We start from the raw sequence: 14,548 nt of genomic DNA, 5'->3' as shown, positions 1-14,548 counted from the left end.
TAAGGAAAATCCCAAGGCTTTTTACACTTACATAAAAAGCAAGAGGGTAGCCAGGGAAAGGGTTGGCCCACTGAAGGATAGGCAAGGGAATCTATGTGTGGAGCCAGAGGAAATGGGCGAGGTACTAAATGAATACTTTGCATCAGTATTCACCAAAGAGAAGGAATTGGTAGATGTTGAGTCTGGAGAAGGGGGTGTAGATAGCCTGGGTCACATTGTGATCCAAAAAGACGAGGTGTTGGGTGTCTTAAAAAATATTAAGGTAGATAAGTCCCCAGGGCCGGATGGGATCTACCCCAGAATACTGAAGGAGGCTGGAGACGAAATTGCTGAGGCCTTGACAGAAATCTTTGGATCCTCGCTGTCTTCAGGGGATGTCCCGGAGGACTGGAGAATAGCCAATGTTGTTCCTCTGTTTAAGAAGGGTGGCAGGGATAATCCCGGGAACTACAGGCCGGTGAGCCTTACTTCAGTGGTAGGGAAATTACTGGAGAGAATTCTTCGAGACAGGATCTACTCCCATTTGGAAGCAAATGGACGTATTAGTGAGAGGCAGCACGGTTTTGTGAAGGGGAGGTCGTGTCTCACTAACTTGATAGAGTTTTTCGAGGAGGTCACTAAGATGATTGATGCAGGTAGGGCAGTAGATGTTGTCTATATGGACTTCAGTAAGGCCTTTGACAAGGTCCCTCATGGTAGACTAGTACAAAAGGTGAAGTCACACGGGATCAGGGGTGAACTGGCAAGGTGGATACAGAACTGGCTAGGCCATAGAAGGCAGAGGGTAGCAATGGAGGGATGCTTTTCTAATTGGAGGGCTGTGACCAGTGGTGTTCCACAGGGATCAGTGCTGGGACCTTTGCTCTTTGTAGTATATATAAATGATTTGGAGGAAAATGTAACTGGTCTGATTAGTAAGTTTGCAGACGACACAAAGGTTGGTGGAATTGCGGATAGCGATGAGGACTGTCTGAGGATACAGCAGGATTTAGATTGTCTGGAGACTTGGGCGGAGAGATGGCAGATGGAGTTTAACCTGGACAAATGTGAGGTAATGCATTTTGGAAGGGCTAATGCAGGTAGGGAATATACAGTGAATGGTAGAACCCTCAAGAGTATTGAAAGTCAAAGAGATCTAGGAGTACAGGTCCACAGATCACTGAAAGGGGCTACACAGGTGGAGAAGGTAGTCAAGAAGGCATACGGCATGCTTGCCTTCATTGGCCGGGGCATTGAGTATAAGAATTGGCAAGTCATGTTGCAGCTGTATAGAACCTTAGTTAGGCCACACTTGGAGTATAGTGTTCAATTCTGGTCGCCACACTACCAGAAGGATGTGGAGGCTTTAGAGAGGGTGCAGAAGAGATTTACCAGAATGTTGCCTGGTATGGAGGGCATAAGCTATGAGGAGCGATTGAATAAACTCGGTTTGTTCTCACTGGAACGAAGGAGGTTGAGGGGCGACCTGATAGAGGTATACAAAATTATGAGGGGCATAGACAGAGTGGATAGTCAGAGGCTTTTCCCCAGGGTAGAGGGGTCAATTACTAGGGGGCATAGGTTTAAGGTGAGAGGGGCAAAGTTTAGAGTAGATGTACGAGGCAAGTTTTTTACGCAGAGGGTAGTGGGTGCCTGGAACTCACTACCGGAGGAGGTAGTGGAGGCAGGGACGATAGGGACATTTAAGGGGCATCTTGACAAATATATGAATAGGATGGGAATAGAAGGATACGGACCCAGGAAGTGTAGAAGATTGTAGTTTAGTCGGGCAGTATGGTCGGCACGGGCTTGGAGGGCCGAAGGGCCTGTTCCTGTGCTGTACATTTCTTTGTTCTTTGTTCTTTGAGGGAATTCCAGTATTTTGACCAAGCGACAGTGAAGGATCGACAAAATATTTCCAAGTTAGAATGGTTAGTGACTTGAAGGGAAACCTCCAGGTGGTGGGGTTCCCAGATATCTGTCCTTCTAGGTGGTAGTGGTTGTGGGTTTGAAAGATTCTGCCTGAGGAACCTTGGTGAGTTCCTGCAGTGCATCATGTGGCTGGTGCACACAGCTGCTACAGTGCTCGGTGGTGGAGGGAGGGAATGTTTGTGGAAGGAGAGCCAATGTTTTGTCCTGGATGGTGTCGAGCTTCATGAGTGTTGTTGGAGCTGCACTCATCCAGGCAAGTGGAGAGTATTCCATCACACTTTCTGATTGCATAAATTTTGAATGAATTAAATAGAAGTTTTAGGGTGCCAGATGTTGATCACTCCATATTAGCATTTGAAAAATCAATTACCTGGATTTTCAATCCAAACTCACCAATCCCAAGAGGCATTTGATCTCATTAACTGCCCCAAGGCAGCCGAGAAATCCCATCAGCATGGTAACAGAACCAACTCCCAGCAGGATGTACGATCCAATCTTCAGTGCTGAAGATGAGGATTCTGCAGGGAGGAAATGGAGAAGGATTTATTGTGTGATCACACAGCAGTATAGAGCTGTCATGGGAATGTCACTTTAAGAAATGTTTGTCTGCTCAAGTGGTTGCAGCGATGTCAGAGTGTGGGTGGGGCTGTGTCTGGCTCTGCTTTTTAGTTTCGCTTTGAGAAAAAGCTTGGGTGTGTCTGTGTTTTTTGGTTTTGTCTTAGTGTTGGGAGCTGAAGCCAGCCAAAGAAGGTGTAATTTTGATCTCTCTGCTATCTAAAGACTATCTCTAGATCATTTGGTGAATTCAGAGTGATAACTGCTCTCAGTAGAGAATTTAAACCTGATGTGCTTCTGTGAAATGTTTTTTTTTCTTGTTGATGTTAAAAGGAAAGTTTAAGGATTAATTAAAGTGCTGAATTCTTTTGGGGTTGTATTTGAATTAATGGTTGCTATCCTGTTCGCTGTATGTTTTAAAAAGGTTAACTGAGTTCATAGAATAAACATTGTTTTGCTTTAAAAATTACTTTTAAATTTCTGTTGCACAACACCTGTAGAATGGGCCTTGGGCTCCCCATACCACAATCTAGTGCAAATTGTGGGTCAGGTGAACTCCATGATATACTTTGGGGTTCTCTAAACTCTGGCCCATAACAAATTTGGGGCTCGTCCAGGATAAAAGTATTTTTATTGGACTGGCTTAGTGAACTTAAAGACAGTGAGGGGTGAGCACATTGTGGTTGCTTTTCACGTGTGGTAGTTCAGTTTAAGTAGGGAGTCTGTTGTGGACAATGGCTCTTTCAGAGACTCTGAAGTTTTTGGGGGTGGAGATGGTCACAAGCAGTACCCTACTGACAGAGACTAAAAACAGGGTTTTAGAGTTGGCAAAAAACATTGCAGTTAACATTACCTGACAAAATGCGAAAAGATGAGGTAATTGTGGAGGTGGCTAAGCATTTAAAATGGCCTGAGATACAGTTTGATTCATTGGAAATGGCAAAAATCCAGTTACAAATTAAACAAATGGAACATGAGAAAGAATTAAAGCAGCTTGAATACGAACGGGAGAGAGGAAAAAGAGACAGAGAGGGAAAAAAATGAGAGAAGAAAGGAAAACAGAAAGAATAATCCTGGCAGAACAATAAGAAAGAGAAAGGGAGATACTGATCAGGGAAAAAGATAAAGAGAGAGAGTTTGAACTTCAGAAAATACCCATGAAACATGACAGTCAGTTAAAATTGGCGGACGTAAAGGGAAACATACAGTTCGAGGATAGTGATGTGGATAGTGAGAAAGAGCATCATAGTTGAAGGCTTGGTGGGGATCTATTTAAATATGCCCATGCAGTGCCAAGGTTTGATGAGAAGGAGGTAAAAGCCTTTTTCATTTCATTTGAGAAGGTAGCTAAACAAATGAAATGGCCACAGGACATGTGGGTATTACTGATTCATATAAAGCTGGTAGGTAGGGCTAGTGAAGTGTTTGCATCACTATCGGAGGCGGTATCTGAGACATACGAGCAGGTGAAAAAATCCACCTTAGGTGCATACGAACTAGTGCCTGAAGCCTACAGACACAGGTTTAGAAATTTAAAGAAAGAATTTGGTCAAACATACATGGAGTTTGAAAGGATCAAACAGAGTAATTTTGAGAAGTGGATAAGGGCTTTGAAAATAGACCAAACGTATGAAGCTCTCAGAGAAATTATACTTTTGGAGGAGTTTAAAAATTTCTGCTGTAGTGAGAACTCATGTGGAAGAGCAGAGGGTTAAAACTGTGAGGTTCGCAGCAGAAATGGCAGATGATTATGAATTAGTTCATAAATCAAAGCTTGGTTTCCGACATCAGTTTCAGCCTGTGAGGGATAGAAACTGGGGGCATGAGAAATCCTCAAGTGGTAAAGGTGAAGGTGATCTGGTGGGAGTTGGAAGAAAAGCACTGGGAAGGTTGATATGGTAAAACAGGATAAGACAGTGGGGTTTGTTAAAGTGGTAAATGAAAGTTCAAGTGAAGCGAAGGACGTGCCAAAGATTGTACAGTCTGATCAAGAGGTGAATGATAAGAAGGTGCCAGATCTCTTCAAAGAATTTACTTGTGTGGGTAAAGTTTACTCATGTGTATCAGGAGGAGCAGGTAAAGAAGTCACAATTTTAAGAGATACGGGAGCTCGTCAATCTTTGATGGTAAGAGATGAGGAGTTATGTAGTTTGGGAGGAATATTGCCAGAAAAGGTGGTAATATGTGGAATTCAGGGTGAGAAGAGTAGTGTTCCATTATATAAGGTAAGGTTGGAAAGTCCAGTGAAGAGTGGTGAAGTGGTAGTAGGAGTAATAGAGAAACTATCTTGTCCAGGAATAGTTTATTTTGGGTAATGATATAGCTGGATCGCAGGTGGGAGTGATGCCTACTGTGGTTGATAAGCCAGTGGAAAATCAAACAACTGAAGTGTTGAAGGACAAGTATCCTGGGATTTTTCCGGATTGTGTAGTAACAAGGTAGCAAAGTCACAGGTTAAGACAAGAGGAGAAATCAAACAGTAAAGATAAAGTTGAAATGCAATCATCAGAAACGATTTTTGATCAGATCGTTGAACAAGAACAAGAACAGCTGGAGGATGAGGCGGATATTTTTAGCTCAGGAAAATTGGCGGAGTTACAAGAGAAAGATATAGAAATAAATCAGATGTATCAGAAAGCATACACGGAAGAGGAATCTGAGTGTATACCAGAGTGTTATTACCGTAAAAGTGATGTCCAGATGAGAAAATGGAGACCTTTACATATGCAGGTGGATGAAAAGTGAAAACTCAAGCCAAAATACAAAAACATTTTTATTGGCCTGGGCTACATAAAGATGTAGTTAAATTTTGTCGATCATGTCACATATGTCAAGTGATAGGGAAATCTCAAGCAGTGATAAAACCAGCGCCCTTAATACCCATTCCAGCATTTGAGGAACCTTTTACAAGGGTCTTAATTGATTGCGTAAGATCACTTCCTGAAACGAAAAGTGGGAATCAATATCTTTTGACTATAATGGAGGTGGGTACTAGGTTTCCAGAGGCCATTCCAGGACGTAATATTACAGCTAAAAAGATTGTGGAGGAGTTACTTAAATTCTTTACTAGATATGGACTACCCACAGAAATACAATCGGATGAAGGATCAAATTTTACCTCCAAGTTATTCAACAAAATCATGGCTAGCTTAGGAATAAAACAAATTAAATCAACTGTGTACCATCCAGAATCGCAGGGAGCATTAGAAAGGTGGCATCAGACATTAAAGACAATGGTGAGGGCTTATTGTCACGATTATCCAGAGGATTGGGATAAAGGAATCCCATTCGTACTGTTTGCAATTAGGGATGCACCTAATGAGTCAACCAAATTCAGTCCTTTTGAATTAATTTTTGGTCATGAGGTAAGAGGACCACTTAAATTGATTAAGGAAAAATTGGTGAGTGAGAAATCAGAACTTACATTATTGGATTACATGTCAAATTTTAGGGAACGATTAAATAGAGCAGGGATATGGCTTGACAACATTTAAAAGTTGCACAACGTGATGAAATGTGTGGCGGACAAGAAATCCAACGTTCATGGTTTTACCTGTGGATTAAAGTTTTAGTATTGTTACCAGTGGTAGGTGAACCTTTAAAAGCAAGGTTTTGTGGATCTTATCAGATTGAAAGGAAATTAAGTGAGGTGAATTATGTGGTAAGAACGCCATTTCGAAGGAAGACTCACCAAGTGTGTCATGTGAATATGCTTAAAAGGTACTTTGAAAGGGAAGGAGAGAAAAAGGAGGAGGTTTTAATGATTCTAATTCAAAGTGACGACCCAAATCCAGATGACTGTGAATTTGACATCTCTCAAATTAAATTGGAAAACGAGGATGTTCTTAAAAATTGGGATAAATTGTTGAGTTACCTTCTGGAGGAAAAATGGACTGACCTGAAAGAGTTATTGATATCACATGGGAAAGTTTGTGGAGATAAGTTGGGAAGCACTAAAAGGCTATACATGATGTCGATGTGGGAAATGCTGTTCCAATCAAACAACATCCAAAAAAGACTTAACCCGTTAACCTGTGGCACAGGTTAACAAATAGATTGAAAGTATGCTTAAAAATGGCATAATTGAAGTGGGTTGCAGCCAATCGAGCTCACCACTAGTGATGGTACTAAAACCGGTTGGTACCCAACGGTTGTGTATGGACTACAGAAAGGTTAATGCAGTTACAAGAACGGACTCTTATCCTATCCCACGTTTGGAGGGTTGCATTGAGAAAGTGGGACAATCAACTTGTGCTTCCATATTGGATTTACTCAAAGGTTACTGGCAGGTATTTTTATCTGACAGGGCGAAGGAGATTTCAGCTTTTGTGACTCCAGATACCAATTCAAAGTTATGCCATTTGGCATGAAAAACGCCCCAGCCACATTTCGACGGTTAACTAACAAAGTCGTTTCAGGATTACCCAATTGTGCGGTATACATCGACGATCTGGTAATTTTTAGCCCAACATGGACAGAACAATTGAAGCATTTGATGGAGTTATTCGATCGACTTCAGAAGGCGGGTTTGGTGATAAACCTAGCCAAAAGTGAATTTGGAAAAGCCCAAGTCACTTTCCTTGGCCATACAATCGGACAGAACATAGAACATAGAAAATACAGCACAGAACAGGCCCTTCGGCCCACGATGTTGTGCCGAACCTTTGTCCTAGATTAATCATAGATTATCATTGAATTTACAGTGCAGAAGGAGGCCATTCGGCCCCCCGAGTCCGCACCGGCTCCCGGAAAGAGCACCCCACCCAAACTCAACACCTTCACCCAACACCAAGGTCAATTTGGACATTAAGGGCAATTTATCATTGGCCAATTCACCTAACCTGCACATCTTTGGATTGTGGGAGGAAACCGGAGCACCCGGAGGAAACCCACGCAGACACGGGGAGGACGTGCAGACTCCGCACAGTCAGTGACCCAAGCCGGAATCGAACCTGGGACCCTGGAGCTGTGAAGCAATTGTGCTATCCACAATGCTACCGTGCTGCCCTTGAGAACAAATAAATCTACACTATATCATTTAACCGTAATCCATGTACCTATCCAATAGCTGCTTGAAGGTCCCTAATGTTTCCGACTCAACTACTTCCACAGGCAGTGCATTCCATGCCCCCACTACTCTCTGGGTAAAGAACCTACCTCTGATATCCCTCCTATATCTTCCACCTTTCACCTTAAATTTATGTCCCCTTGTAATGGTTTGTTCCACCCGGGGAAAAAGTCTCTGACTGTCTACTCTATCTATTCCCCTGATCATCTTATAAACCTCTATCAAGTCGCCCCTCATCCTTCTCCGTTCTAATGAGAAAAGGCCTAGCACCCTCAACCTTTCCTCGTAAGACCTACTCTCCATTCCAGGCAACATCCTGGTAAATCTTCTTTGCACCTTTTCCAAAGCTTCCACATCCTTCCTAAAATGAGGCGACCAGAACTGTACACAGTACTCCAAATGTGGCCTTACCAAAGTTTTGTACAGCTGCATCATCACCTCACGGCTCTTAAATTCAATCCCTCTGTTAATGAACGCGAGCACACCATAGGCCTTCTTCACAGCTCTATCCACTTGAGTGGCAACTTTCAAAGATGTATGAACATAGACCCCAAGATCTCTCTGCTCCTCCACATTGCCAAGAACTCTACCGTTAACCCTGTATTCCGCATTCATATTTGTCCTTCCAAAATGGACAACCTCACACTTTTCAGGGTTAAACTCCATCTGCCACTTCTCAGCCCAGCTCTGCATCCTATCTATGTCTCTTTGCAGCCGACAACAGCCCTCCTTACTATCCACAACTCCACCAATCTTCGTATCATCTGCAAATTTACTGACCCACCCTTCAACTCCCTCATCCAAGTCATTAATGAAAATCACAAACAGCAGAGGACCCAGAACTGATCCCTGCGGTACGCCACTGGTAACTGGGATCCAGGCTGAATATTTGCCATCCACCACCACTCTCTGACTTCTATCGGTTAGCCAGTTCGTTATCCAACTGGCCAAATTTCCCACTATCCCATGCCTCCTTACTTTCTGCATAAGCCTACCATGGGGAACTTTATCAGAGTTGAATGGTCCTACGGGATGTGAAAACAAAAGTTATTGGAGAGTTTCTGATACCCTCAACACGATGGGAAATAATGCGATTTCTGGCTATGAGTGGATTTTACCGGAAATTTGTACCGAGTTTTAGCAGTGTGGTCGCTCCACTGACGGACTTGCGGAAGAAGCGTAACAAATTCCAGTGGACATCAGAGTGTCAACAGGCATTTGACAGCCCGAAGGCTGTGTTAACCGCTGCTCTTGTGTTAGCCATCCCAAATTACACGAAACCATTTAAAGCGACTGTTGATGCGAGTGATGTGAGCGTAGGTGCGGTGCTTCTACAAGATGATGACGAAGGGCTAGAGCAGCCTATTGCTTACTTTTCAAAAAAATTGAATTCACACCAGAATAGTTTTTCAGGATTGAGAAAGAGACTTTGAGCTTGGTGCTGGCCTTGCAACATTTCCAAATGTATGTGACCAGCAATCCGTGTGACACAATTATGTATACTGATCATGACGTTTTTGGCACGATTCCAGAATAACAATGCTGTTTCGATGGAGTTGATTGTTACAGTCATTTCATTTAAAAATAATACATGTGGCAGGTCAAGAAAACGTGATAGCCGATGCTTTGTCAAGAATGTGATGACGAGTTACAGGAAGAAGAACTGAAATGGACTATGTTAGTATGCCTGTTTGCGTGTGTTGATTTTTTAAATGAAAAACTATATCTGCTGTCTGCATTTCTTAAAGGAAAGTGAAAAGGTGAAAAATGAAACCTTCTTGGGGGGAGTTGTCATGGGAATGTCACTTTAAGAAATGTTTGTCTGCTCAAGTGGCTGCAGTGATGTCAGAGTGTGGGTGGAGCTGAGCTCTGGCTCTGCTTTTTAGTTCCGCTTTGAGAAAAAGATTGGGTATGTCTGTGTTTTTTGGATTCGTTTTAGTGTTGGAGCTGAAGCCAGCCAAAGAAGGTGTAATTTCGATCTCTCTGCCATCTGAAGACGATCTCTAGATCATTTGGTGAATTCAGAGTGATAACTGCTCTCAGTAGAGAATTTAAACCTTCTGTTAGAGGTTTTTTGTCTTATGGATGTTAAAAGGAAAGTTTAAGGATTAATTAGAGTGTTGCATTCTTTGGGGGTTGTATTTGAAGTGATGGTTGCTAAGCTGTTCACTGTATGTTTTAAAAAGTTTAACTGAGTTCATAGAATAAACGTGGGTTTGCTTTAAATATTCCTTTAAAATTTCTGCTGCACCACGCCTGTAGAGTGGGCCGTGTGCTCCCCATACCACAATCTAGGAAAAGTCGTGGGTCAGGTGAACTCCATGATACACTTTGGGTTCTCTAAGCCCTGGTCCATAACAGAGCACAAAACAGCATTCACAATGCTTAATCTGAAATCAGCAGCTCCCATTCCAAAATCTCACATTTGAAATATCAACCAATTAAAGCATTGTCGAAATGCTTCAGATCTTCATTTTTTTAAAAACATGTATTTTATGACAAACATATATCAAAACAGGTTACAGCAAATAAACACCCGGGAAACATACTTCCCAACAATCAACTGTACAGTCTGCACAGATTTTTCCCCTTTTTCACCCCCCACCCCCCAGCGATGAACAGCTCCTCAAACACGGTCACAAACATCCCCCACCTTTTCTCAAAACCCCCTGCAGAGCCCCTTAACTCATACTTTACCTTCTCCAACCGCAGGAAGTCGTACAGGCCACCCAAGCAAGCCGCTACCACCGGTAGCAATGCCGACCGCCCCTCCATCAAAATTGGTTGCCGTACAATCAGAGAGGCGAGGGCCAAGACATTGGCCTTCCTCCTATCCATGAGCTCCGGCTTGTCTGAAACCCCAAATGTCGCCACCAAAGGGTCCGGGTCCACCTCCTCCTCCACTATCCTGGCTAAGATTGTGAACACTCCTGCCCAAAATCTTCCCAATTTTTCGCAGCCACAAAACATGAGCGCGTGATTCATTGGCCCCCGCCCACACCTCTCACACTCATCTGCTACCCACTGAAAGAACCCACTCATTTTCACCCGAGTCACCCTGTGCATCACCTTAAACTGTATCAGGCTCATCCTTGCACAAGAGGAGGTCCCGTTTACCCTACGCAGTGCCTCACTCCATATTCCCCAATTGAACTCCCCTCCCAACTCCGCTTCTCATTTCTCCTTGATCTTGACCACCCGCTCGCCTACCTCCTCCCCCAGCCACATGTATATATCCCTAATTCTACTCTCCCCTTCCATATCCGGGACTAGCAGTCACTCCAGCAGGGGTGTACCCCGGCAACCTAGAAAACCCCCTCCAGACCTTTTGTGCAAAGTCCCTAACCTGCAGGTGCCTGAACTCACTCCCCCTCGACTGCTCTACCCTCTTCCTTAGCTCCTCCAGATGGCGAACCATTCTTCCAAATACAGATCACTCACCTTGACCAGCCCCACCTCCCTCCACCTCCTGTATACATTATCCAACATCACTCCGACTCTAAAATGCCTCAACTGATTCCATATCTTCACCATGAATTGCAGCACCGGGCTACCTGAATACCACTGTCGGAGCAATTGTCAACACTGCCGTCACCATAACCCTCAAACTAGAGCACTTACAAGGTTGCTCCTCCATCCTAACCCGCTAAACACCTTCTCCTTACCACCACCGCCGCACTTTATCCACATTCGGCGCCCAATAATAATGAAAAAAGATCGGCAACGCCACCTCCCCCCCAACCCCCACCCCAAACCGGGTGCCTCTGCCTCTGTAGCAGGGTCCTCCCCACTTATGGAGTCAATAGTACAATATCCATTCCAACAAGAGAACAATGTTCAATTCCAACAAGAGTACAATATTCCATTCCAACAAGAGTACAATGTCCAATTCCAACAAGAGGACAATATTCCATTCCAACAAGAGTACAATATTCTATTCCAACAAGAGTGCAAGATTCCACTCCAACTAGAGAACAATATTCTATTCCAACAAGAGTACAATATTCCATTCCAACAAGAGTACAATATTCCGTTCCAACAAGAGTACAATATTCCATTCCAACAAGAGTACAATAATCCATTCCAACAAGAGTACAATATTCTATTCCAACAAGAGTACAATAATCCATTCCAACAAGAGGACAATATTCCATTCCAACAAGAGTACAATATTCTATTCCAACAAGAGTGCAAGATTCCACTCCAACTAGAGAACAATATTCTATTCCAACAAGAGTACAATATTCCATTCCAACAAGAGTACAATATTCCGTTCCAACAAGAGTACAATATTCCATTCCAACAAGAGTACAATAATCCATTCCAACAAGAGTACAATAATCCATTCCAACAAGAGTACAATATTCCGTTCCAACAAGAGTACTATATTCCATTCCAACAAGAGTACTATATTGCATTCCAAGAAGGGTACAATATTCCATTCCAACAAGTGTTTAATAATCTGTTTCAAGAAGAGTACAATATTCCATTCCAACAAGTGTTTAATAATCTGTTTCAACAAGAGTACAATATTCCATTCCAAGAAAAGTACAATATTCCATTCCAACAGGAGTTAAACAATCCATTCCAACAAGAGTACAATATTCCATTCCAACAGCTGTACAGTATTCCATTCCAAGAGTTTAATAATCCATTCCAACAAGAGGACAATATTCCATTCCAACAAGAGTACAATATTCCATTCCAACAAGAGTACAATATTCCACTCCAACACAAGTGCCATATTCCATATCAACAGGAGTTTAATAATCCTTTCTAAAAAGACTACAATATTTCATTTCAAAAGGAGTTTAATATTCAATTCCAACAAGAGCACAATATTCTATTCCAACAAGAGTACAATATTCCATTCTAACAAGAGTGCAATATTCCATTCCAACTCGAGTACCATATTCCATTTCAACAGGAGTTTCATAATCCATTCCACAAGAGTACAATATTCCATTCCAACAAGAGTACAATATTACATTCCAACAAGAGTACAATATTCCATTCCAACAAGAGTACAATATTCCATTCCAAGAAGAGTACAATATTCCATTCCAACAAGGGTACAATAATCCATTCCAACAAGAGTACAATATTCTATTCCAACAAGAGTACAATATTACATTCCAACAAGAGTACAATATTCCATTCCAACAAGAGTACAATATTCCATTCCAAGAAGAGTACAATATTCCATTCCAACAAGGGTACAATATTCCATTCCAACAAGGGTACAATATTCCATTCCAACAAGGGTACAATAATCCATTCCAACAAGAGTACTATATTGCATTCCAAGAAGAGTACAATATTCCATTCCAACAAGAGTACAATATTGCATTCCAAGAAGAGTACAATATTCAATTCCAACAAGTGTTTAATAATCCATTCCAACAAGAGTGCCATATTCCATTGCAACAAGAGTACAATATTGCATTCCAACAAGAGTACAATATTCCACTCCAACAAGTGTTTAATAATCCATTCCAACAAGAGTGCCATATTCCATTGCAACAAGAGTACAATATTGCATTGTCAGACAGAGAAGCTAGAAGTGCAGATACTCACGTATAACAGCAATAAAACTGGTTTTGTCCAGGAGAATCCATAATCCAAAGCCCAGGATAACAGTGCCCAGAATCTGTAAAATCAACACACTCATCAGTTAGTCCAGAAACAAGCAAAACATTATTTAAAGTTAGGGGCAATAAAGGAGAAAGGGTTTGATGGAAAAAGCTCTCCACTGCCCTGACTCTCTCCAGAAAAGGTTCCAGTGCCAGTTTGACAGTTATCCATAAGAATTTATAATTAGGAGCAGGAGTAGGCCACTCGCCCCCCCAATCCTACTCTGCCATTCAGAGACCAATACTGTACACATTACTCCAGATGTGGGGAGTGATTTAACTGAAATGTTTCTAAGTGTGGTAGTGAGCGGGAACTTCCGCAAGCTTCCTGGAGGAGCCTTGGTGAGTTCTTGCAGTTCATCTTGTAGATGGTACAAATGGCTGCCATTGTTCGCCGGTGGTGGAGGGAGTGAATGTTTGTGAAAGGTGTGCCAATCAAGCGGGCTGCTTTGTCCTGGATGGTGGTCAAGCTTCTCCCTCGGACTGATCTGTTCCCTGTAAGGACACTATTTATGGCTCCCTATGCTGCTCTTGCTCATGTATTTGCTTTGTTTGGCCCCTTGTTCACACTGTAACCAATGACTGTTTGTCAATGTATTATTTGTCAATGTACTTTGTTGATTATTCTTTTTGTCTACTATGTACGTACTGTTTACGTTCCCTGGGCTGCAGAAAATTACTTTTCACTGTACTTCGGTTCATGTGACAAAAAAAACAATCAATCAATGCTGCACTCATCCAGGTAAATGGAGAATATTCCATCACACTCCTGACTCGTGTCTTGTAGATGGGGGGGGGTCAGTAGGCGAGTTACTCACGGTTGGATTCCTAGCCTCTGACCTGCTCTTGTATCCACAGTATTTATATGACTCGTCCAGTTCAGTTTCTTTTATTTTTGTAAAATATTTTATTAAGGCATTTGTGATTTTATAACAGTAACAGTAAACCATATACAAACAACTATAAACATAGTGCAAAGACCATCTACCTCCCTCACAGGACCCACCTTCCTCGAACAGTAATCTAGACAAACCCCCCCTCCCTTCCCCCTCTGCCGACAGTTAATTTTCTCCAAGGAAGTCGACAAACGATTGCCACCTCTGGACGAACCCTAGCATTGACCCTCTCAGGGCGAACTTAATTTTCTCAAAACTGAGAAACCCAGTCATGTCATTGACCCAGGTCTCTGATTTTGGGAGCATCGGGTCCCTCCATGCTAACAGTATCTGTCTACGGGCTACCAGGGAGGCAAAGGCCAAGATGTCAGCCTCTCTCGCCCCCTGAACTCCCGGGTTCTCCGACACTCCGGAAATCGCCACCCCTGGACTCGGTGCCACCCTTGTTTTTAACACCATCTGCAGATGACATCTGCAAACCCCTG

The 14,548-nt window shown here is 42.6% G+C and overlaps 1 protein-coding gene across 4 annotated transcripts in view; it reads right to left on the bottom strand.

Moving 5' to 3' along the window:
- Window positions 1–14,548, bottom strand: part of cd82b (CD82 molecule b) — a 144,971-nt gene that overhangs the window by 75,865 nt on the left and 54,558 nt on the right. For all 4 annotated transcript variants that reach the window (XM_072518799.1, XM_072518796.1, XM_072518797.1 and 1 more), the window contains exons 3-4: window positions 13,112–13,184; window positions 2,305–2,429 (exon numbers count right to left, since the gene is read on the bottom strand). In XM_072518799.1, the coding sequence (XP_072374900.1) occupies window positions 2,305–2,429; window positions 13,112–13,184 (198 nt within the window). The remainder of the gene's footprint in view (window positions 1–2,304; window positions 2,430–13,111; window positions 13,185–14,548) is intronic.

This window comes from Scyliorhinus torazame, chromosome 10 (assembly GCF_047496885.1).
Source record: "Scyliorhinus torazame isolate Kashiwa2021f chromosome 10, sScyTor2.1, whole genome shotgun sequence".
Classification (NCBI taxonomy): domain Eukaryota; kingdom Metazoa; phylum Chordata; class Chondrichthyes; order Carcharhiniformes; family Scyliorhinidae; genus Scyliorhinus; species Scyliorhinus torazame.
This window is presented reverse-complemented; position numbering and strand designations above follow the sequence as displayed.